The following is a 26,184-nucleotide window of genomic DNA, read 5'->3' as shown; positions in this document are numbered from 1 at the left end:
TCAAATTTTACATGGTAAAAAATACATTGTGTATGTATATTTAACTGCTTAGCATATATTGACCTCCACTGGATGGGTTGTAGTGCACAAGAAGAATCAAAGGGGCCCCCACATCCTTCGATTTTTCCCATTAGTACCTATACACTCTGGTATAATTACTAATGTAAGATGATCCATGAAGAGATGGAATCAGAGTCACAGGGTAAAAGTTATATAATAGTTTCACCTTTGCGTCTCACAGCAGCCATGTAAAAATTGCGGTCTTTTTTTAACAGTGGTACTTGTGTGCTGTACATTATGTAAATTATTATCGACTTACGGTGAATGAGATGTTTTTTGCCGAAAAAAATGCCTATTTTCAGAGAAAAAAAATGGAATTTAAACATTTAACATTGAAATTTTCCTTCATATAAATTCCAATATTGCTTTTGTGCAATGTTTTCAGTCCATGTAACAAAGAGTAAGATTTTCTCTTTAATTTTATTTTTATTTTTAATTTTTTTTTTAACACAATTAACAAAATAAAATAATTTCAATATTTTTGTTGTAGAAATGTGTCCTGTATAAAGAGTATAAATTGAGAGTCCAGGGTTATTATGGCACACGTGTATCCAACTTGCAGAATTATTAAATCTACTTCAACAAAAAGAAACGAGAGCTGAGCTATTTTATGTGACTGCCAATCGTAGTTTATTTACAAAGTACATCTCCACTCAGTGTGCTCATTTGTCATCAAATACAGGCGTCATTCAAGATTCAAGAGTTTTATTGTCATATGCATAGTAAAACAGGCAGTTCTGCTATGCAATGAAATTCTTATTCTGTTCATTCTCCCAAGAAAGAAAGAAAGAAAACACAAGAAAATGAATAAGAACAGAAGAAACATTAATACCAATAAATTAAGCAACAACAACAGAAGAGACCTGAATACCAATGAATGAATGAATAAATAAATAAATGAATGAATAAATAAATAAATAAATAAATAAATAGAGTTATGAGTGTGTGCGTGTGTTGCGTGCGACGTGTGTGAGTGCTTTGTTGAGAAGCCTGATGGCCTGTGGGTAAAAGCTGTTCGTCATGTTTGAATAGAACTTATAAAACTACTAAGAGGTGACGCAAATGTCCAACAGTACCTGTTGGAGACACCTGTGATAGCATGACTGGACACTCTACGTTTACGAGATGTTGATACATTTGGTGTTTTAAAGACAAGCCATAAGTATTTTAATGATAACAAGAGAGCAAGACACTTTAAAAAGTAAGTTAGCATGAATGTGATAGCCGCTTCTAGCTTGCCCGTCATCTAGCGAACTCCCGCCAGAGAGGCAGTGCAAATGGGTAAAAGACACCAGAAAGTCGAATGAGATTGAAACGTGAGCGATCATAAATAGGCTTCGCATGTGACAAGCTGTCGTGAATCGACTACACATTTTAGAGACTATTTTTCTATGCACGATAATAAGGAACACAGTGAACATCAACAGGCGGTGGCCGACGCAACACGAGCCGTTTACAGCTCTGTCTTGTAAAATGCACTGCGTACGTAACAAAACAAGGCATGGCACCTCTCTCCGGCTGTAGGGAGTCTGTCTAGGGAGGGGCGGTCGCTGTGTGTGACTGGCCAATCACGTAGTGTGAAGAGTGAATACATAAGTAATGAGGATTTTCCTTCATGACGATTACGGATAATGACGGTATGTACTCGTTTCATGCTCATACTTGGCAAAAAAGCATTATCTGTAACGGATACCCAACAAGCATCCGGCAGTGGCAGGGAGATTCTTCTGTTGGCATCAAAGAAAAGGAAAGTGAAAAGTGAAGTGAAATTGCTCAAAAAGTGGAAAAATGCAGGCCGACATTGGCCGCACGCTTGGTCTGAGCCGTTGGACCGTCACGACCATCATGACAGATAAAGACGGCATCTTTTAACATGTGAAAGGATTTGCTCCTATGAAATGGACAGTGATAACTAAGCAGCATAGTGGTCTCATTATTGAGAAAAAGCCTGTCTCTCCCTCACTTGCAACGTCTCTTCCAGGGTGCAAGACAACCACAGGGACAAAAGTTAGGAATTGTTCTGTTTTTATCACTGTTTATTTTCATTCTTGCATTTAATCTTTTTACATGTCCTTCATGTGTTCTGTGTACAGTGTGACTGACTTAGCTGTTCCAACACGCGCTACAATGGTTATTGCCTCGACAATGTTTACTTAACTAAAGCCAGGCTCTTTCCATTTTTTTTGTCGAAGCATCTTCAGACAACAAACCTCAAGAAGTCCCTCCTCATTCTATCCAGACAATGGGGAAGCAGATTCTTTGTTTGTTTGTACAGCATGGCTTTGCACGCCACAGAGGCGCTTTACTGCGCAACAATGAAAAACACCTGAATGTGGAATATATCAAGTTAACTTCCTGAACTTGCACTTGGCCATTTTCAAAGACACTGTCAAGTACATTCTAAAATAACTACACTAGATCCCCGCTTTCTGCAAAAAAGACCCTTAAAAATGTCTACAGTCGTCTCTCGCTACATCACGGTTCGAACATTGCTCCCTCATTCATCACTTTTTGAAAATTAATTAATTAATAAATGTGACTGTTGTTTTGTGGTTAATTATGGACTATTATTCGTCAAAAAATATAGAAAAATAAGTTATATGTAGTTTTCTGGCCACGAGGCGTCAGTAATGTTACACAACATTAGATTAGATTACCTTCACACTGCATGTAGTCAACCATGACACAACATACTGTAGTTCTCCTGTGGAGGTGGTAAGGTGTTGGCTTATTACTTTGTCCTTCTTCCCTTTTCCGTTTGAAACTTAACTTTCTTAAGTTTAAAATAAGTAAATTGGAGAGGCTGAGTAGTTAGCTCGGTAGCTTGCTATGCTAGCGGCGGCCGTCTCTTGTGACCCTGCAGTGATCCCGTAGCCTGCGCAATCCAGTTGAGCAATGACAGGAGTGTAAAGGTGACCATAGGGGTGCTATTTAATATTTACAGGGCTCTGATAATGGTAAAAATAGTATTAAGAAAGTCCTAAACCGGTTTTCTATGCTCTAACTATGCAAATGTTCCATTTATTAATATTGAGTCCTACTTCCAAATGTACTTGCTGCGGTTGCGTCTGGAACCAATTAACCACGATAAACGTGGGATGACTCAATCAAAGGGGTCTCCAACTTTCATCACCACTTGAGCTACTTTGATAAAAAAAGAAAGGTGAGGTGAGCTATTTGTGTTTTACTTGTATGACTGGCAACATTTAAATTGTACACATTGAAAAGTCTGCACCGGTTTGCATACATTTTCCGGTATGGCGCACGTCTTGTCGTGTTATTAATTCACTGCGTGAGTCCAGCTGTGTTCGTCATGTAGTTTTAGCACAAAACGAACGTCCTTGATAACAGCTTGCTAATACATGGAAACAGGAAGCGGAAGTCAGCCCCGTGGCCCATCTTTGATGTCATCAGCGGTTCTTTGCTAGCTAACACAGTTACGCTACACGAGTCTCAAAAATGTTAACATAAAACACATTTTTATAAAGCTGAGACAAATGATATGGGGTTTATACCGATAAACAGTCTAATTATGAAGACTATAAGCAGAAATGGATGGGGTTTCTCCCCAAAATAAAAGATGATTTCATCAAAAATCTACTGTATGTGGGGTGGTGAATGCTGAATGCTAATGGTAACGGTAATGGTTTAATTTGATTTGAACATGCAAGCAAGTTACAGTGGAATACATTACATAATTAAATTCACAGTTCCACATGTCCAAAAGGAGTAGGAAGAAGCAAAGTTTATTTAATCCTACCCCTCATCCATTCCACATCTTGTACAGTACATTTATTCACTTCCTGCATTCCATTGTGATATTTTTAATACACAAAATAATTACAAGGTAATGTAACAATATGATGATGTAATTATTAATATTTTTCCACAACAAAATATAATAATTAGTATAATAATAAATGAATAATAATAAATAGAGACAAGCATAACAAAACAAGTTCAAGACTCTTCCTTGTATTTTGCAAACATCAACTGCTTGTATTGTTTTTTGAATTCGCTCATCTTGGTTCTTTGTTTGAGTTCCTTTCTCAATCCGTTCCATAATTTGATTCCACATACTGAAATGCTGTGGGTTTTTAGCATTGTTCTCGCATATCAGTGTTTCAGGTTTAGTGTTTCCCTAAGATCATATTTCTCCTCTCTTGTAGGAAAGTATTGTATGACATTTTGTGGTAGCAGGTTATTGTTAGCTTTATGCATTATTTTACTGGTTTGAAAACTGATTAAATCAGCAAATTTTAATATGTGTTTTTAAAAATAAGGGATTTGTATGTTCTCTATACGCGGAATTATGGATTATCCTCACTGATCTTTTTTTGCAGTACATTTAGCGAGTGAAGATTGCTTTTATAGTTATTACCCCATATCTCCACATAATACGTTCGATATGGTAATACCAGTGAGAGTGTGGAGTGATTTTTGATCAGAACAAATTTTGCTTTGTTATAAATAGGTCGGTGGTAATGGGAGTCAGGTTCGTCCAGCAGCTCCGCCTCCCGCCGGGAGTGGGGGATCTGAAGAAAAAGAAAACAAGGAGAAGGCAGGAACCAGAACGAGGACATGAGAATGTAACAGTATACCCTCCTACCAATGGGCGCTGCCTGGCAGCCTACCTGGCTTCTCCGGGAAACAACCGTAAAAGTCTGACAAGAGAGTGGAGTCTAAGATAAGGGCGTGAGCAACCCAGGAGAGGTCCTCGGGACCATACCCCTCCCAGTCCACCAGGTACTGGAAACCCCTGCCCCTTCTTCTCACGTCTAAAATGTCCTTGACCGAAAATGCCTGGGAGGAGGGGGAGGCACCTCGGGAGGGCTCAGGTCACTGGAGGTGACCGGCTTGAGGAGGGAGACGTGGAACGCCGGGTGGATCCTGAGGGAGTCCGGGAGGCGAAGCACAACAGAGGAGGGATTAATGATACGTTCAATGGTGTATGGGCCAGTGTACCTGGGCTGTAACTACTTGGACTCCGTGTGGAAAGGAGAGGTCTCCGGAGGGCAGCCAGACCCTTTGTCCAGGTTTCTAATCCGGAGCCACCATACGACGCTGGTTAGGCCAGGCGTTGGTTCCGCTCCGACATTCGTGCCAACGCTGCCCTGGTGTTGCGCCATGCCGGACGAGCATGGCGTAGGTGGGACGACACAGAGGGAACTGCTGACTTTGACTCCAATGAGGGGAAGGCCGGAGGCTGATACCCATAAGCCCCATGGAACGGGGAGAGGCCGGTGGCAGAACTAACCAGGGTGTTACGGGCGTACTCTATCCAGGGTAGGTGGAGGGGCCAAGAGGCGGGTTGTTGATGGCACACACATCGGATGGCAGCCTACAAGTCCTGGTTGGCCCGCTCCGTCTGGCCATTAGTCTGAGGGTGGTAACCGGACGACAAGCTGGGCCACGCCCCTAGCGCCTTGCAGAAAGCCTTCCACACCGCAGAAGAGGACTGTGGTCCCCGGTCCGAGACCACATCAAGGGCGATGCCGTGGAGTCAGAACACGTGGCGCACCAGCAGGTCTGACGTCTCGAGGGCGGAGGGGAGCCTGGGGAGGGCAACGAAGTGGGCCAGTTTGGAGAAGCGGTCCACCACCGTCAGGATGACCGTGTTGCCGCAGGACGGTGGGAGGCCTGCAACGAAGTCCAGAGACCATGGATGGGAGGGAATGGTGAGCGGGCGAAGGAGTCCAGCCGGAGCCCGATGAGACGGCTTGTTGTGGGCACAGATGGGGCAGGCCGCCACGAATTCCTTAGTGTCCGCGCGAAGGGAAGGCCACCAGAACCTCTGCGAGAGGAAGAACATAGTGCGGGACACTCCTGGGTGGCACACCAACTTTGACTCGTGTGCCCAGCGCAGTACATAGGAGCGAAGTCCCGGGACCACAAACAGGCGCCGGGCAGTTCTCTGGGCGGGGGCAGTCCTTGCTGGCCTCTGCAACCCGCCTCTCAACATCCCATTGCAGGGCCTCGAGGATGCGGGACTGAGGCAAAATGGGATCCTGGTGAGCTACTTCGGACGGCGGCGAGTGCAATCTGGAGAGGGCGTCTGGTTTGCAGTTCTGGGAGCCAGGGCAGAAAGTCAGGGTGAAGTTAAACCTAGTGAGGAAAAGGGCCCAGCGTGCCCGTCTTTTCAGTCTTGGACAAAACGTGAACAAAAGGCGATGGCGAAAAGTTGAACCATGAGAAACAAAAGATAACCTGGCAGAGGCAGGTAGCTGCTGGAGGCAAAATGCAAACAAACGAGATTAAGCTCTGGGTTTGGGTTTGTCTAGTTGGCTCAATAATCCAACGTCTCACAGCTGGCAGTACTCGGCATACTGTAAATAGGTCGGTGGTAATGGGAGTCAGGTGTGTCCAGCAGCTTCGCCTCCCGCCGTGAGTGGGGGTTCTGAGGAAAAAGAAAACAAGGAGAAGGCAGGAACCAGAACAAGGACATGAGAATGTAACATTTAAGTCTTTCATCACTTTACAGATGATATACAACTTCAACAATAATGGTCCCAATATTGACCCCTGGAGTACGCCACACATATTATATTGATATTTAAACTTGCAGATGTGTATTCTTCTAGCTTTACAAATTGCTTCTTGTTTGCTAGGCAACTTTTAACCCAATTCAAAACTAATCTTCTGATTCCGTACCTTTCTAATTTTGTTGTTAGGATGTCGTGATTAATTGTATCAAAGGCTTTTGTGAGATCCATAAATACTGCAGCTGCACACCTTCTGTGGTCTCTAGCAGTAGTAATTTCCTCCGTGATTTCAATCAGTGCCACGGAGGTTGAAATGTTAGCTCTGTATCCGTATTGACTGCCTGCTAGTAATTCATTCTTATTAATACATTTTTCCAACCTGGTATTAAATTGGGGTAACAAGGAAACTGGTCGGTAATTTGTGAATTGATGTCTGACTCCATTTTTAAAAACTGGAACTGCTTTTGCTATTTTCATTTTGTTAGGAAATGTTCCAGTTTGAAATGATAAGTTACTGATATATGTTAACGGTTCTATGATCTCACTGATAACCCTTTTTATTGTTTCCATTTCGATTCCACTACAATCAGTTGATGTTTTTGCTGTACAATTATTGACAATGTCAGTGATGTCCGGTCAGTGAGAAAGATGGAATTGGGATTCCTATCCGTGGTTTCATTCCTTTCCTCCATCGTGACTACTGTATACGGGCATCCATTGTACGGGGTCAGGCAAAATGATGTGACACATTTGTAGGTTAAATAAAAGGCAAATAAAGTAAAGAAACAAGAAAGTGTTTTTATTTTCGAAAAGTACATGTAATGCCATTCTGTTTCATTATGTTTTAAAAATGAAATCAGTCAAATGGGATCCGTTATTGTCCACACACTCAGTGCAGATCCAGTAGCTCTGAAGTTGGTGACCCATGACAAGATGGTGTTTCGAGCTGGTACGGGATCATGTCTACCAAGATTGAAGTGCAAACGGAACGCTCGTTGTGTTGCAGTTACAGATTTGTTTGTTTTGATAAACGTTTCCACAATGAAAGCGCGATGCTCACCAGTCCAATTCATGGCAGCAACTGAAAAAGAAATGAAAAACAATAGCATTATAAAGAAACAAAGCAAAATGGCATTATATGAAAAAAATGGCGTTGTATGTACTTTTCGAAAATAAAAACACTTTTTTGTTTCTTTACCTTATTTGCCTTTTATTTAACCTACAAATGTGTCAGATCATTTTGCCTGACCCTGTATATGTAATGTATTGCAAACGTTCACTTTTGCTTTGAAATGACATTTATCAGTTTGCAAAAGAAAAGTGAACAAATTTGGCACTGAAAATGATCATGATTCTGCGGCAACAACAAAAAGATTGAATCTGGAACCCACAGCTGTTTTTTTCATTGGCCTGCAGCACATTCTAAAAATAGAATTTAACAAGAAAACTAAAAACAACAACAAATGTCATTAGCTGTCAGCAACATTTGTTTGTTCAGTGAAACCCGTTTGACCCATTGTTATGAAGGATACTGGACATACCAGTAAAGTTGGTGAGACTAGGTGCTGGGGGGGGGGTCAGCACTTGTGTATACAGTATATAAAGATGTGGAAAGCGGATGCCAACAACACACCTTCTTGGGTAGGGAGAAGGTGAGCCTGGAGCATCATGCTTTCCACACCGCTGCTGCTGCTGCTGCATCTGGTCCTGTTCTCAGTGGTGTCTGCATCGCACCACTATGGCGGAGTCAACACCTACAGCTATGGAGGGAAAAGCTCCAATGGGACTTTTATAGTGAGTGATTGAATACTATTGTCATTTCATCCTGCACACGTGCTATAATTATAATGACCAACACTTTATGAAAGCATACAAATTCATATGTTTTTGTGCTTGTCAATTATGATGGCTGATTTATTATAAGTCGGAATATACAAAATGAGGACTGGTGTTTTTAAATGTGTTTCAGTAAAATATATATTATGTATTATGCGATAATATTATCATGCACAGCAGGGCTACAGCTAATGATTATTTTCTTAGCTGATTAATTTGAATTGTTTGTATTAATCGGTTAATCAGTTCCATCCAGTCTCAGCCCCGAGACTAAGGGTGTCCAAACTTTTTCCAACGACGGCCACACGTGAAAAATGAAAAGACGCAAGGGCCACTTTGATATTTTGTAAAGCAACACATGTCGATATGCTAAAAAGGTACGTTCATAAATACACAGGACTTGATGGAAAATGTTTGTGCCAGTACAGTACATGAGGCATCACATGAGGCATGGCTGTTGACAGTGGCGTGGGAACTTTATCTCAGCCATGGGAAGGATGTCAATATTGGGTCCAGCCTGGTCGTGATGTACTGCCTTAGTACCTGCACCTGGTCTTTGTACCATCTGCCCAGGCTTTTGACGAGTTGCTCTGACACCGTCGGTATTGGGTCGTCACCAATGCAGAACCTCACATTCTTAAGCTCTCCCTTGACTATTGAGATATTTTCATCCGGGCCCATCTGATGTTCTCCTGCAGCTTTATATATATTTATATATATTTCAAGAAGAAACTGCATCTCAGCTTTGTGATATAGGTGAAACATCATATTATTACTATGAACTTCGCTCTTTGCTCTTTTTTCCCCATTTTTCCCCCAATTTTCCAAATATTTCAAATGTCTTTTTAAATAATCTTCATAAATTTTATTTTCATAATATTATGACTTTATTCCCCATGATATTTTTACTTTATTGGCATAATATTACAACTTTTTTTTTTTAAGTCTCTGTTTTTATATTTCAATTCTATGTTACTAAACTGACATTGTTTTCTATCACAATGTTATGAGAAAAATTGCAAAATTTTAATTGAATTGAGAAAAATTGCAAAATTTTCTGGTTAAAATTAGGGCTGACAAATGATTAAAAATGTTAATCAGATTAATCCCAATTTTTAAATTAATTAATCATGATTAATCACTATTACCAACTATGTCTGAAATATGGCCATTTTTACTGTATTTAATCAACAGAAGGATAAATGACAGGAGAGGATTATATATATTTGTATGTACTAACAGCTCCAAATGAACTGAATATGTCAGCCAAGCTACAAGATACCACAGAAGCCTAAAATTTATTTGTCTGACACTAGTCTCTTTAATAGTAGCAGAACATTTGAATCACCCTTTAAACTGGGTTATTATGAGCAATGAGGGGTTGCGTTCAAAGACATCACATCATTTCAGGTAAATTTACCGTACTTGTTTTTCGTGTATTTTCCAGCATACTTAAATGTAGCAAATTGTACATCCGAATTAAGAGTTACGAAGTGAGTGGTAAGAATACCCACTTCATGTTTTTGTTTTTCTTCCTGTTTATTTACGTGCATTATAAAGCCGTTTTTGTGACACCGGAGTGTCCGTGAATGCATCTCGCGTCCATTTTTTCCCCCTATAATATTCCGAGATTATTCTAGTAAAATGTTTACTTTTTTTCTCAACTTTTTATTTGATATTTTGACTTTTGACTAAAATTTCTGCTTTTTTAAATAATTTTAAAAAATATTTCAACTTTCTTCTTGTAAATTACTTTATTCCCAGTGTTCTGAATTTATTCTCATAATATTATAACTTTTTCCCAAACCTAATTTCCCCCCAAATTACAACTTAATTCTTTGTTTGTTTCGCATAATATTACAACTTAAAAAAAATTCAACTTTATGCTACTAAAATGACGTATTTTTCCTCCTAATATTATTTTTTTCAGCTTTTTAGGTTTCTTGTTAAATTATATTTTTAAAATGTGCCGCGGACTACAAATAGCCCCCCGCCTGCACTTTGGACACCGCTGACCTACACAATGCAAAAAATTACCAGAATCCTTTGGAATGGTGTGATGGATTTTCCTCCAGACAGCTTGATAAGAATTTTGAAAATATTTTTCAATAGTACCTCTAACACAGCTTTCTTTTGTCATTTCATCTGTGACCATCTGACATTTTCTTATCTGAATGCTTGTCCACAGGTCCACATTCGCAACAGGGCGACCTTCGATGGGTGTGGCCCCCATCAGTCCATGTATTGTTACAACGGTTCCTGTGGGTGGGAAGTCTACAGCAACAGAAGTGTACTTGATTCCAGCACCAACACACCCATATATAACAGGAAATGGTGTGAGGCAGAGACAGTGACCACAAGACATCTCACTTCCAACAAACCTTTCTCTCTGCGGTACGATTCTTTTTTTTTTTTGGGGTCATTTTTAAATGATTGCTGCCAGTTTAGTTTTGCGAAAACAGCTCCTCGTCAATATATGAACACATAAACCAAGTGTGTCCAAACTTTTTCCAAAAATGACAGGATGATCTTTGTATAAAAGTATGAAACTTGCTCTTTTTTCACATTTTTGCTGGTTTTTTTTTATTTTTCCAAATATTTCAAATTTCTTCTCAAATAATCTTTGTAAATTTTAATTATAATAATATTATAACTTTTTTCAAAAAACTAATTTTCCAAAAATAACAACTTTATTTTGTTTTGATTTGGTTGTGTCTCATAATGTTGCGACAAAAAAAAAGCGTATGTTTTCTTCCTCACAATATTACGAGTTACAATTACAACTTTATTCGTTGATTGTTTTTCATAATACTCTTTCATTTTCTATGCTGCTTAATCGTCATTCTCATAATATTATTACTTGAAAAAATATAGTTTTTTTTCTTTAATATTTCAGCATAATTCAACTAAAATGACGTTATTTTTGCTCATAATATTATGTTATTCTTGTCAAATTACGACTTTTTCTTCTTAGATTACAACTTTTCTCTTAATATTTTGACTTTATTCTTGTAAAATGACTGCTGATTTTCCATTTTTGCTGTTGTTGTCTTTTTATTTAGTTTTCTTGTTAAATTATATTTTTAGAATGTGCCGTGGGCCAGTAAAAAAAACAACTGTGGACTTACACAATAATAATGTATTATGCTAAGTCTATTTTCCAAAGCAGCTGTATTTCAAGAGTGCTGTTTACAAACCTCTCAGGTCGGCTAGCTGTTGCTGGATTCCTACCCGGAACTACCTTGGCAATTGGAGGCTGCTGACCACTGTGGATTTGGGTACAAGATCTGACACCGGAGTGCCAAACACGTCACCAGTTATTGGCACGCTACCTTTCCTTCGGTAAGGCTCAAAAGGCACAGTAAGCCTCTTCTCAAAATATTGCCTTGTGTAGATTCCAGCAACAGTTCTGGACATCTCTGGGCCTAAGCAGGATGTGGCCTGGCCAGTGTCAGTGTTTGGGGGGGGGGGGGGGGGGGGGGGGGGGGGGTTGGTAGCAGCAGCACCTTAAGTGGTGTATCGGGAGAAACACCTCTGGATCTGTCACAAAAGGTGACAAGAGTTAGGCCTGGTAATGCTTCTGTGGAGTCACTGTGCCATTCCCTCTGACGCGGTTTTGATCCTTTTGTCGCTGGCTGATCGTGTGACTTTCTGAGGAAACGCTAGGAACGGTGTTTTCTGGAGTGTCACATCAGAGAGCGATCGTGACACTCGTCGACTAGTTAGATTTTTATTGAAGAGAGATTGTTTTGAGAGCTGGAACTAATCACCGTGTTACTCTGAGGGGTGTACTGCGAAGCAAGTTTAGTGGGTTAGCGAGGTTTGCCTGTACTTTTAAGGCTAATATTTTCATAGTTAGAGCATAGAAACCCTGTTTACGACCTTCTATACTATACTATAATACAGCTTTTAACATCATTAGAGCCCTCTAGACATGAAATGACACCCTTAGAGTTACCGTTACACTCCTATTACCCTATATAGTAGACATAATAAGAGAAAATAAGACATTTAAGACATAAATAAGACTAGTGCTTGTGTGTGTTGCTGTAAATGTGTTCCAGTTCTAGGGAAGATGAGTGGGGGGTGGACAGGAAGTGCGTTCAGAGTTGAGTTGTAGCTTGGCGAGGGTTACAGCCGTGTTAGGGATTATTGTGCCTGTTGTGAGATCATTCAAACCTGCAATAAAAGCCTGTTGTTCTGGCAATCAACTCTAGGCACAAATAAAGACACTTTTTCAATATGAACCCGAGACTTGCACCAGGGGAGGGGTGGGGGAAGGGAATGGAGGTGTTCCCAGCGCAGGCCAGCAGCCCGCCACAGCAAATGCAGCTCATTCTCCAACACACTCCTCCAGTTTCATTCCCACAGTAAATGCTACAGGACTTAATTTATTCCACACGCCAACCAACTCTACTATACATCACCTAAACAAAAAAATCATTCACCAAATGTAGTCTCCAATGAACCATGATGTTGGGATGTGGGAGTAAACAACCATGGAAGCCTTGGGAGAACATGCAAACTCCACAAATACGTAGAACTTCAAGCTGAGATTCAAACCCAAAACCACCTAGATGTATGGCACATTACTGACTGAATCATTACCAGTAATAAGCATGAAAAAATATATTTATAGTTTATTTTCATTGCTTGTTGTGAACAATATGCTTCTGTCATAAAAAGTGAAATCAATCTATTTTTCCTATAAAGTTGAGTTGTTCATTTGTTTGCTCAAGAGTTCCTCAAAACTGCCCACGGACCTATCAAATGTTGGCCTTTGACCCTGACGGTGACCGAGTCCGATGCAGATATGGACTACATCGCAATACAGAATGCAGCTCCTGTACCCAGCCTGCGGGCTTTCAATTGGATGAGGTTTGTTGAAAATCTGCTAACAAAAAATGTTTTTTGCCTTTTGAATAACCAGAAATATTCTTAAATCGTCCAGGACACTTGCACTTTGTGCTACAACTACACAAATTCTGATCCCAGAGTTTTTGGATTTGAGTTAGTGGTGGAAGACTTTCCCCAACAGCCCATCACACTTGTCTACAGTGATGGATCCCATTCCTACAGGCCTCCGCTCACTTATAGGGGAAAGAGAGCTGCCTGGGCCACTCCTTCTCCAGGTTGGTATACCACAACCAAAGCAGGTACACCATCTCACCACACTTGGTTGTATTGGAACTCTACAACACAACACCCATGGTCACGTTGGTCGATTTCAACAGGACACCCATGGTCATCCTGGCAGAACACAACAAGAAACAGGACTACAACCCCACAATCATGGTCGCATTGGAACGCTACAACAGGACAGCCATGGTCGCGTTGGTCGACTACAACCTCACAACCATGGTCGCATTGGAACGCTACAACAGGACAGCCATCGTCGCGCTTGCTGATCGCAACAAGACACAGGACTACAACCACACACCCATGGTCGCATCGGAACTCTACAACAGAAGGTGGTACTACTGCAAGACATCCGCACACCCGAACTCCACCTCTTGGCAAACTACCTTTGCAATTTTCTTTACTGGGTAAGTCAGGTCTTACTTGTACTACAACCATATCATGCCATAAACTATACAGACCAGGTTATATGATACTACAATATATTTTCAATTGATCTCTAATTGACTTTCAGTGGACCCCCCTGTTCCTTCATGTCAAGAAGGACTCTACCTACCGACCTTAGTATATCCAACGCCTCGAAATGGAGAACGCATCCACGCAGAGATCAACAAAGAAGTGGCAATCAGAGTCAAAGCACTAGCTAGTTATACAACGTAAGTGAGGACCATCATGTTCATCCCAGCAGGTAAAAGCTACAAAATCATTAGAAGATGGAGGGAGACTGCCAATGCTAGAATGGACTGAAACCATGAGAAATGATTTAGTTGAATATGTTTGCATCTAACAACAATCACATATTTGTTTACTGACATAAATGATCATGTTACGATTACCCCCAAGAATATACTGTACTGCATTTACTCAAATATCTTTATAAGGGCAGCATCATAGCTTGTGGTTGGCACGTCTGCCTCACGGTCAGAAGATCCAGGTTGGATGGATGGACCAGGGGTGACCAAAGTGCGGCCGAATGGGCCATTTGCAGCTATTTTTTCACATCCATTCATCCTCTATGCTGCTTATCCTCACTAGGGTCGCAGGGGTATGCTGGAGCCTATGCCAGCTGACTTAGGGTGAAAGGCAGGGTACACCCTGGACTGGTCGCCAGTCAGTTGCAGAGCACATATAGACAAACAACCATTCACACTCACATTCATACCTATGGACAATTTAGAGTCACCAATTAACCTAACATGCATGTTTTTTGGAATGTGGGAGTACCCGGAGAAAACCCACACACGCATGGGGAGAACATGCAATACTCCACACGGTGATGCCCAACGGAGATTCGAACCCAGATTTTCCACATCTCCTGACTGTATGGCCCACATTCTAAAAATATAATTCAACAGGAAAACTAATAAGCAGCAACAGCAGAAATGGAAACAAATAAAATCAAAATATTATGAGAAAAAAGTTGTAATCTGACGAGAAAAAACTCGTAATTATACAAGAATAAAGTAATATTATGAGGAAAAACGTCACTTTAGTCACATAAAGTTTAAATATTACAGAAAAATAAGTATTTTTTTTAAAGCTGTAATAAGAGAAACAAACAAAAACAAAGAACAAAGTTGTAATGTTTAGAAAATTAGGTTGGGGAAAAACTTATAATGTTACGGGAATAAAGCCAAAATATAATGGGAATAAAGTTACAATATTACAAGAAGAAAATGTATTTTTTTTTTTTTAAAGCAACAGCAGAAATGGAAAAAACAGCAGAAGTCAAAATATGAAAAGAAAAAAGTCACAATTCTTCAGGAATAAAGTCGTAAAATTATGATAAAAAATTATTTGGTTTTAGTACCATAGAGTTGAAATATTTTTTAAGTTGTAATATTATGAGAAACAAACAAAACAAAGAATAAAGTTGTAATTTTTTGGAAAATTTGATTGGAGAAAAGTTTTAATATTCAGGGAATAAAGTCAAAATATTATGGGAATAAAGTCATAATTACGAGAAGAAAACTGAAAAGAGGTAAGCTAAAATACTGTAGTTGGGGGAAAAAACAGCAGAAAAAACAGCTGTAATTTCACAAGAATAAAGTGAAAATATTATGAGAAAAAGTCATAATCGAATGAGAAAAAAGTTGCAATTTTACGAGAATAAACTGGTAAAATTATGGGGGAAAATATAATATAATAATCACTTTAGTTGCATTTCACCTATATCACAAAGCAGAATGCAGTTTTTCCTTGTGGCCCTTTTTGATATATTTAGTATATATACACTACCGGTCAAAAGTTTTACAACACTCTTTTTTTCAAAACCTACATTTTTAAGTGTTAAGATGGTCAGTTCCCTTTTTTCTTGCCATTTTTGCAGCAGCAAATTACTGTTTCCAGTACAATTCTGTTCAACTGATGTTCACGAGGGCATAGTACCACAGTGTGTTCCGAACTTTGTTTTTAAACAGGCCTTTTTGTATAATTCTGAAATACGCTTTATTTTTCAGTTTTGGGTAACCTTACTTTTTTTTAACCTCTGGCACTTCACCCCTTGCCTTCGTCCCATTTCAAGCTATTCAATGGACTTGAACGACTTGAATTTCAATAAATAACTGGAAAAACTGGGGTGTTCTAAAACTTTTGACCGGTAGTCTATTTAGAAGCACCTGCAAAATAATCTAAGGGCAACTCCTTAGTTTCCCTCCCATGATTAATAAAGTACTGTATATTGTATCTAACTATTGCATCTAATAGAGGTACATTCAGTAGTGAGCAGGATTAAAGATGATTTGTTTTGTTTTGATGCAGAATACATGACATCATCACGAGTGGGCCAAAGAATATGAAGAAGTACAAAAACACGCATGATGAGTTTGTCCTAAGGTGGACACCCAGGCCTGGTGACATAGGTGGACATCACCCACTCTGCTTTGCTGTTGAATCAATCACATGGTGAGTCTTGAGTTAACACATTTTAGCATGAAAAAAAGATGTGTAAAAGCTAAACTGTTATACTGTATATCCCACAGGTCCGCTCAAACCACACCTCAGCCATATTATTATGACCCCCAATATAACACTCCTCCCCCGTAAGTAACTATTCATTCGAAATGGAAGGTATGCAAAAAATATGACTCGATAGAATATAATAGAATGTCTTAAATATAAGATATGAGATTATGGTGTCATCCATGCACAAGATGTATATGAAAAAAACTTTATTGATGCATTGGTCATAAAAGACTTCAAAAACATACTTCAAACATATATTATTTACTATGTATCATTTAACTGGATTCACCTATTCTTTGCAGAACAAAGGTCTATCAGTCTGAAATGAGGTGTGTTCTGCTTGATGTTCGGAATGAGACAAGTGAGTCGGTAGAATGCAGTTGTTGAATACAAATACTGTCCAGTAATCCCTCGTTTATGTCGGTTGATTGGTTCCAGACATGACAGTTATAAGTGAATTTCCGCAAAGTAGGATTCCTTATTTGTAAATGGAATATTTTCATAGTTAGAACATAGACAACTTGTTTAGGACCTTCTAAATACATTATGAAAGCCCTCTAGACATGAAATAACACCCCTATAGTCACCTTTACACTCGTATTACCCAATATATTAGACATAATAAGAGAAAATGAACCATTTAAGACATACATAAGACTCCTGGTTGAGTGTGTGTTGCTATAAATATGTTCCGTTGCTAGGGGAGGTGAGTGGGGGCAAACAGGAAGTGATGTCAGTGGTTCAGAGTTGAGTCAAGGGGTTACGGCCGCAAGAGTAGCCCGTGCTAGGGATTATTATTATTGTGCCTGTTGTGAGATCATTCAAACCTGCAATAAAAGCCTGTTGTTCTGATGAACAACAAGTCAGGTGCTTGTCTGTCTCACCCAACATTACAGCAACATTAGTGAAATGTAGTGATTAGTGTTGAATACTACATATCATCATAACATCTTTGAATGTGTCTTCTGAGTGCCTTTTATTTGTATTTTACTTCATTTATCCATTTTATGCTTGAAAATGTTTAATTTAGGCAAATAATACTATCACTTACTTAAATAGGCATTTTGTTTTTACTAATAATAGGCCACATTCAAGCACAAAACAGCATGATTTATTATTTCAAATGTTTTTGAAAAAAACATGACCGAGTGAAGCTGCAAAATTTGAAGCGCAAAGTAGCGAGGGAATAATGAGTATGCAAATTTGACATATTTTTGGCCTAAATGAAGCATTTTTAAAGCATAAAATGAAGTAAAATACAAATATAAGGTTCCAGAAGACTCATTTAAAGATACGTAGATATGTAATACTTTTCACTGGTCGCTAGGTGTCAGTAATGTTACTGTAATGTTGGTGAGCCACACAAGCACCAGACTTGATCACCACAACAACAGGCTTTTACTGCAGGTTTGAATAATTTCACAATGGGCACAATAATCCCTTAATAACACGGGCTACTGTTGTAGCCGTAACCCACCCACACCAAGCTAAAAAGCATTTCCTGTCCACCCCCCCACTCAGCTCCACTAGCCACAGAACACATTCACAGCAACACACATGAGCATGAGTTTTATGTTTTAAATGGCGTATTATAGCTACTCTATCGGGTAATACAAGTGTAAAGGTGACTATAGCGGTGTTATTTCATGTCTAGAGGGCTCTAATAATGTGAAAAAATATATTTAGAGGGTTGTAAACAAGATTTCCATGCTCTAACTACAAAACTATTTGATTTATAAATCAGGAATCCTACTTCGCGGAAACTGACTTATCACTTATCGGGTCTGGAACCAATTAACCGCAGTACACGAGGGACTACTTTTAATATTGCATTTAGGATATTATCAACATGGCACACATGATAAGTCAAGAAAATATAAATTGTACATTTAGTCACACTGGAGTGTGATGAATGATAAAACCCATGTTGGCTTGGCAAATGCATATACAATAGACTAATGTAACATTTTGACATACTTAAGCACCGTCTTTCATTTATTATCCAACATCTATGTTTTCAGGACAATGTGCCGGAGCAAAGCGGTTCAAAAAAATAATAATTATATATGTATCACTTTTAGTTAAAGCTACGGTGATCTGTACGGAGTCCAATATGACGGTGGCCGTGAGCAAAACTTCCCTCCATGGAATACATTTGGATCGGCTCCATCTCAGTGATTCAGCCAATATTGACTGCAACCTCCAAACGCACTCCAACAGCACGCACATCGTTGCCATCGTCCCCCTCAACTCTTGTGGCACTCAGCTGGAGGTAAGAGTTACACGTACTTAACACCTCTGGTGCACACAGGACTCAGTCTATAACCTTTCACTCTGCAGGAGGATGATGAAAATCTTATTTTTAAAAATGAGATCAACAGCGTGGACAACTTCCAAGACACCATCACACGGAAAAACAGGCTGGAACTGGATTTCTGCTGCCAGTATGCCAAGCGGGGAAATGTGACGCAGAGTTTCACTGCACACAGAAAGAATGTCACCGTTTGGGAAAAGGGCTTTGGCATTTTCACCTACCAGTTTGAGTTCTTCCCAAATGTTTGGTTCAAAACAATGATTAGTCCCAGTCTTTACCCTCTGGAATATGACCTAAAAAGCAGGATTTACATGAAAATAGAGGCCTCTACTTCACTCAACAACACTGAACTCTTTGTGGAATCGTGCAAAGCTGCTCCGTATGACAACCCCAACTACCGCCCCACCTACACTATCATTGAAAACGGGTAAGAAAGACAAAGGGCATCTTATCGGAAGCGAAATGCTCAGGGCAAAAAACAATATTATTTTCCTATAGCAGAGGTGTCCAAAGTGCGGCCCTGTGGCCATTTTTGGCTAGCGGCTGTTAGGTTAATTGGCGACTCTGAATTGTCCACAAGTATGGTTGTTTGTCTATATGTGCCCTGCGATTGGCTGGCGACCAGTCCAGGGTGTACCCCGCCTCTTGCCCAAAGTCAGCTGGGATAGGCTCCAGCATACCCCCGCGACCCTAATGACCCTAATGGTCATAAAGTCATAATTACCAGAGGAAAATGTACAAGAAGAAAGTTGAAATAGAAAGACAGAAATGGAAAAAAACTGCTGTAATTTTAAAGTTCGACTATTATGAGGAAAAAATCGTGTTCTCACCTGAAAAATGGCGCAATTCTGCAAGAATGAACTTGTAATATTATGAGAAAAACCAATGTCATTTTAGTAGCATAGAGTTGAAATATTAAAGAAAAAAGTTATTTTTTAAACGTCACAATATTGTGACAAACAAACAAAACAAACAAAACTTGCAAAAAATTTGTTTGCAGAAAAAGTTATATTACGGCAATCAAGTACAAATATTATGGAAATAAAGTCACAATATTATGAAAAGAAAATGTATGAAGATTATTGAAAAAGAAAGTTGAAATATATATATACAGTATATATAATTTAAAAAAACAGCAAAAATGAAAAAAAAAAACAGCAAAGACCGACGTTCATACTAATAAGCTTTTCCACCCATATCATACAAAGCTGAGATGCAGTTTTTCCTCGAAATATATATAACTCGTTAGCATACCTATGTACATGTGTTGCTTTACAAAATATGCCCTTGCATCCTTTCATTTTTTACTATGTGGCCCTCACTGGAAAATGTCTAAACACCACCGCCTAAGAGCTTTTATTTGCAATACTGGTTAAAAGCTGTTCAACTGAACTATGTATCTATTTCTAAAACATTTACATTAACTGTAAACATACCTGTCAACATTTGCATTTGAAATTTTGACATTTTCCAGACAATTGGAAAATTTAAGATAAAAGCCAGCGCCCTCAAACACACAAAAATAAATTCCAGCAGGGTTGCTGGTGTGAAGACTCAACTGCCTGCTCTGGTGCTGCTTTATTTTGAAGGCCTGACTTTACCGGCTACAGCAGGGGTGTCCAAACTTTCTCCACCAAAATGAAAGGATGCAAGGGTCACTTTGATATTTTGAACCAGCATATGCTCAGAAACTGCATCTCAGCTTTTTTTTATATACCGTAGGTGAAATGCTGCTAAAATGACCTTCGTGTAAAATTACAGCTTATTTTTCTCTTAATATTTTGACTTTATTCTTGTAAAATTACGGCTGTTTTTTCTATTTCTGCTGTTGCTTTTTTAAATTTTCCAACTATTTCATATAATTATGACTTTATTCCCATAATATTTTTTCTTTATTCCCATAATATTATATAACTTTTACTGTTTCGGACGTTTCCTATTCCTGCTGTTTATTCAATGCCTGCTGTTCCTTTTCTAAAAAATTATTTTACCTTTCTTCTTGTAATTTTTCTTCATATTATGCTTTATTCCCACAATATTTTGACTTTATTCCCGTAACATTATAACTTCCCCCAACCCAACTTTCCCAAAATTACAACTTAATTCTTTGTTTTGTTTGTTTCTCATAATACTACAACTTTTTTTAAAGTCTTTTTCTTTTGTATTTCAACTATATACTACTAAAATGACAATTCTTTTTGTATTATGTTTCTTCATAATATGACTTTATTCTTGTGTAAGTACAACTTTTTTCTCTTAATATTTTGACCTTATTCTTGTAAAATTACTGCTGATTTTTCTATTTTTGCTGTTGTTTTTTTTTGTTTTCTTGTTAAATTATATTTTTAAAACGTGCCCCGGGCCACAAAAGGAGTCCTGGCCGTACTTTGGACAACCTCATCAAGCACTGATGTGATACCAATGTTACACTTGGTATTGATACTATCAATATTTGGATCGTTCCGCCCACGCCCTAGCTACTGTAATGTCAAGTGTCGTAGCATATTAATCAAATTACAAAGCAAAGATCACATCAGTCATCTATGCCCAAATGTAGGAAATAAATCACACTTTAATATATTTTTAGAGAAATGAATGTGATTGGGTTTAGTGTAACGCATTGAGAAAATTCTCTTCTGTGCTCTGATTAGATGTACGGTGGATCCAACACTTCTGATCCATCCTCCTGCTCATAAGCGGGAATTCAGGTTCAGCCTTGAGGCCTTCAAGTTCATTGGACTTCACGATCAGGTGAGCTGGCTCAGTGCTTAGTAGAAAATGTTGAAATTCTTTCATGTATTGTCAACATCACCTCAAATCAACAGCTACTGTAGATGGACGAAACCTGATCCCAAACACACATAAAAAGTGGTTTTGGAATGGATAAGTCAGGTTAAAGTTAAGCTTCTGGAATGACCCTTCCCAAAAGCCCAGACCTCAACCCAATAGAACATTTATGGACTATGCTTCACTTTATATGAACTCCACCAAGAAGTGTTCAGGCAGAATTATGCCAGAAGTTTGTGGATGGCGACAAAAAGCATCTGGTAGAGGTGAAACTTACTAAGGAACATTTAACCAAATATTAGTGGGGGTGTATGTAGTTGATCCCCACTATTGGCAGGCGTATGAGTAATTGTGACGTCCATAAAACATATTGACAATAACACAAACCGACAGAAGGTCATCAAACCAAACACCTCCGTCACTCATGGGGCAACCAAAATAACACATGTGGAACACACAATGTAACTGTACCACATGGCCGATGCGGGTATGGAAATATATACTACACTATTACAGTTAAGTAGTAGAACACAGAAAACATATTTACAACCTTCTACATACAGGTTTTAACATTATTAGAGCCCTTTAGACATGAAATAACACCCCTATAGTCACCTTTACACTCCGATTGCCCAATATAGTAGACATAATATAAGAAAATAAGACATTTAAGACATAAATAAGCCTCATGCTGTTGCTGTAAATGTGTTCACTGGGGGATCCGAGTGGGGGGCGGGCAGGAAGCGAGGTCAGTGGTTCAGCGTTGAGTTTCGCTTGGCAAGAGTAGCCCGTGTTAGGGATTATTGTGCCTGTTGTGAGGTCATTCAAACCTGCAACAAAGTGAAGCCGTAAAATTCGAACCGCAAAGTGGCGAGGGATGACTGTACATGCAAAACAATACTATTTTATACTCATTTATAACCTGCAAGGCATGCTGGGTAACTTCCTGTTCCCATCAAGCCTTGCAGGTTATAGATTAGTATTGATTTTAGTAGTACACTATGTATTCAAAATAATACTATTTTATGCTAATTCAGAATTAGAATTCATAAGGCATGCTTGCAGGTTAAAGGGATAGTTCGGGTTTTTGACATGAAGTTGTATGACAGCCCCATCTGTAGTGTACAGAACTACACCAACAGTGACTTACCCCCCCAGTTGGTCCCGTGAGCCCAGTTCTGGCCGGAGATCCGTGACGAGGAACGTAATTCCGCTTAGTTGCTGGGGCCATTTAAGTAAAGAGTTTGGCTTCTCAAAAGAGCAATACATTTGCATCACAAAAATGCCTCTTCACAAAAAAATCAGGCCTCAGAAAACGCTCTGCGTTCTATTTGTCTCCCGCCATATCTTTGTGCGCTGTTGCCTGTGCATTCGTGTGTATGTGATGACGCTCGCATCTTCTTCCGCTGTGTAACACATACGTAAACAAGATGACCGTGGCGCTCTGCCGGGGAAGAAGAGTGGCATTACCGTGAGCGTCTTCATCACATACACACGAATGCACAGGCGACTGCGCAGGGATACGGCAGGAGACAACTAGAACTCCAAGCGTTTTGATAGGTCTAATTTTATTGAGGAGGCATCTTTGTTATGCAAATGTACTACTCGTTTCAACGCATATTGCTTTGAGAAGCCAAACCCTTTACTTAAATGGCCCCAGCAACTAAGCGGAACTACGTTCCTCGTCAAGGATCTGCGATCAAAACTGGACTCACGGGACCAATTGGGGCGGTGAGTCACTGTTGGTGTAGTACACTGCTGATGGGGATGTCATACAACTTCATGTCAAAAAATCCAAACTATGCCTTTAAGCGTCCTATGAGCGTCTATTTTGATACTCCCAAAATAAACAAAATACACTAAGTCCCCAACTAACGGACACAATTGGTTCCAGACGACCGTTCTTAAGTCGAATTGTTCTTAAGTAGGGGAAAAGGTAATATTACCAATGATATAGGTACTACATGTACGTGTATACATATACAGTATATGTGTATGTATGTAAATATGAGTTTGGATGCAGTAGCAATATTAAACGAGGATAATTAATGAAAAAAACAATAATAAAAATGATATAATAATACGTAATGATAAATGTTATTTACCTTTGAAGAGTGTATATGTTTTGGGCAAAAATCTGCAAATTTGGGGTGTCACAAATCCACTGTATACTGTATATTTGAGTCAACATGTGTCATTTTGACACTGTAAATTACAGGGGGAAAACAAATTTATATTTCTAAAAAACATTGAAGATGTACGTTGTATATAAAAGTAAACTGTTTGAATAAATCCTGAAGGCCCCCGAAATTAATGTCAGCCCAACGTGTGTAGATGAGGACGGACTTGTTTGGGAATAAAGTGTCGCAATCAGTTGTTTTCATCTTATATGACAAGTTTTATAAATGCTTTTCACCACATTGTATTTTTGCATGAAGTGGATGAACAGATGAAAATTTCACAACTCTGATTGCCATTCAATTTACAGACCGTGCTCTATCTGCATATACTGTACTGTATCATGACACTTTGCCCATTTTATTCAGGTGTACATCAGCTGTTCAGTGCTGGTGTGTGAGGCGGGTGTACCCTCTACCAGGTGCTCCAGAGGATGCATCAACTCCACGTGGCCAGGCCAGGAAGAACACCATTACAGAAAGCGAGAAGCTGCCATCCAGAGTGCCAACCACTTTGTTTCCCAAGGCCCATTGCGTCTGAAGAAATCAGCAGAGAGTGATGGAAGCACAGGTACGATATGGAGTATGACTTCGCATTTCCCTCATAGTTTGCCCCAAATGCTAATTGGGTTTTTTTTGCTTCTCTTGAAATGGTTTGCTTTGTTTCTACAGCACTAAATTTGAATCTGAACCTGGTATTCATCGCTGGATGTCTTCTCGCAGTTGTTGGCATGATCAGCACGGTGGTCATCTACAAAGCCAAAATGTCAAGAGTTAAATATCAACCTTTGCCAACATTTGACAGCTAAACACAAAGCATTAGAAGAGAAAGAATTCCAAAATCGCTACATCTCAAATTAGATTTTGATTGTTTGCAATCAGATGTGCTATTTGGGTATGCAAATTATTGGGTGGGGTGCATGAAATGTACGACATATGATTAACCTTGAAACAACAATTAATAACGTGCTAATGCTTGATTGTTGTGTGCAATCACAATATTATTACATTCTGTAATTGAGTGTAAATGCCATGAAAATCCTAAAAATGGTATGCATATTAATATACAGGATTTGTGCACAATGAAAATACACATCAAAAGATTTTGGGGGTAAAAGTAAAATGGTTGCAATATTAAAAGTGAACAATATAAATACCATCAGTGGTGAGAGGCTGTTACCAGGCGAGGGTGAGTCAATGGGAACACATGATTTGGATGCATGACAAGACGTTGTGTCATTGATCAAAGTTTGTTACACTTGTTTGACAACCAATAAAAAAATAAACATTCTTATACTTGTACACTATTGTATCCAGCATGTTTATTTTGTTTAAGTACATATAAATATACTGTACCTGTGAACATCACTCACCAACAACTCAGTGTTCATTACAGAGTACAGAAAGCAATTTGATTTACTATGCACTGTTGAGATTGGGATGTTTTTTCCTGAATGATCCATTTAGTAAAATCTACAGGAGAACAAGGTCATTTTCATAAGCATCACTACAGACTCTAACTATTGTTTTTGGATGATGAAACTCCTCGTAATTTTACGACCAAAAATGTTTCAAGTAAGTGGTTGTCAATTATTTTCTGTCATTTCAGTTTTTATTTTTTATTTTTATTTTCATTATGATAGGTGAGGCTCTGCCTAAAATTAATACAGTAATCCCTCGTTTACCGCGGTTAATGGGTTCCAGACTGCGAAGAAGGATTCCTTTATTTAAAAATAAAATATTTTCGTAGTTAGCGCTTGTTTACGACCTTCTAAATACGGTTTTTAACATTATTAGAGCCCTCTAGAGATGAAGTAACACCCCTATAGCCACCCCTATTCCAGACACCTGTTATACAATATAATACATATAAAAAGAGAAAATAAGTCATTTAAAACAGAAATAAGACTTGTTCCTGTGTGTGTCGCTATAAATGTGTTCCGGTGCTCGGGGAGCTGAGTGGGGGAGGGGTGGACAGGAAGTGACGTCGGGGGTTCAGAGTTGAGTTTTAGCTTGGCTTGGGTTACGGCCGCAACAGTAGCCCATGTTAGGCATTACTGTGCCTGTTGTGAGATAACTCAAACCTGCAATGAAAGCTTTCTGTCTCATGCTTGTGTGTCTCACCGGACATTACAGTAACATTGCTGACACGCTGACACCTGGTGACCACTGTAGAATACAGTGTTCCCTCGTTTATCAAGGGGGGATATGTTCCAAAAATAGCCTGCAATAAGTGAAATCCGCGAAGTAGCCGATTTATTTTTATTTTTACAATTATTATACAGTATATGTTAAGGCTGTAAAACCCCTGACCATAAGCTTTATACACTTTTCTCAGACAGGCATGAACATTTTCTCACATTTCTCTCTTATTTAAACACTGTCAATGTTCAAATTTCATTTGAATTTTAATGATCAACCTACT

General features: G+C 39.1%; 1 protein-coding gene across 2 annotated transcripts; it reads left to right on the top strand.

Annotated features, from left to right (window-relative positions):
- The first annotated feature begins 8,184 nt into the window (after nucleotides 1-8,184).
- Nucleotides 8,185-25,067, top strand: LOC129179067 (uncharacterized). 2 transcript variants are annotated; one of them, XM_054771894.1, is made up of 15 exons: nucleotides 8,185-8,336; nucleotides 10,567-10,772; nucleotides 11,583-11,720; nucleotides 13,118-13,256; nucleotides 13,330-13,534; nucleotides 13,613-13,924; nucleotides 14,032-14,173; nucleotides 16,278-16,421; nucleotides 16,499-16,558; nucleotides 16,784-16,842; nucleotides 18,563-18,753; nucleotides 18,822-19,222; nucleotides 21,447-21,546; nucleotides 24,129-24,330; nucleotides 24,432-25,067. In XM_054771894.1, exons 1-15 carry the CDS (start codon nucleotides 8,211-8,213, stop codon nucleotides 24,566-24,568), a joined length of 2,562 nt encoding a protein of 853 aa, XP_054627869.1. In that variant the 5' UTR covers nucleotides 8,185-8,210; the 3' UTR covers nucleotides 24,569-25,067. The 2 variants fall into 2 exon arrangements, with proteins under 2 accessions (XP_054627869.1, XP_054627870.1); XM_054771895.1 differs by having other exon boundaries at nucleotides 13,330-13,510; nucleotides 24,432-25,066.
- Nucleotides 25,068-26,184: the final 1,117 nt, after the last annotated feature.

This window comes from Dunckerocampus dactyliophorus, chromosome 3 (genome assembly GCF_027744805.1).
Source record: "Dunckerocampus dactyliophorus isolate RoL2022-P2 chromosome 3, RoL_Ddac_1.1, whole genome shotgun sequence".
NCBI classification, from domain to species: Eukaryota; Metazoa; Chordata; class Actinopteri; order Syngnathiformes; family Syngnathidae; genus Dunckerocampus; species Dunckerocampus dactyliophorus.
Note: the sequence above shows the minus strand (reverse complement) of the source record. Positions and strands in the feature narration are given on the sequence as shown.

Excerpts from the sequence above, each read along its gene's own strand:
- LOC129179067 (XM_054771894.1), top strand. The coding sequence starts at position 8,211 with ATGCTTTCCACACCGCTGCTGCTGCTGCTGCATCTGGTCCTGTTCTCA. Across the intron at positions 16,422-16,498 it reads GCTGTTGAATCAATCACATG|GTCCGCTCAAACCACACCTC; the intron begins GTGAGTCTTGAG and ends TATATCCCACAG. Across the intron at positions 16,843-18,562 it reads TGATGTTCGGAATGAGACAA|TTAAAGCTACGGTGATCTGT; the intron begins GTGAGTCGGTAG and ends TATCACTTTTAG.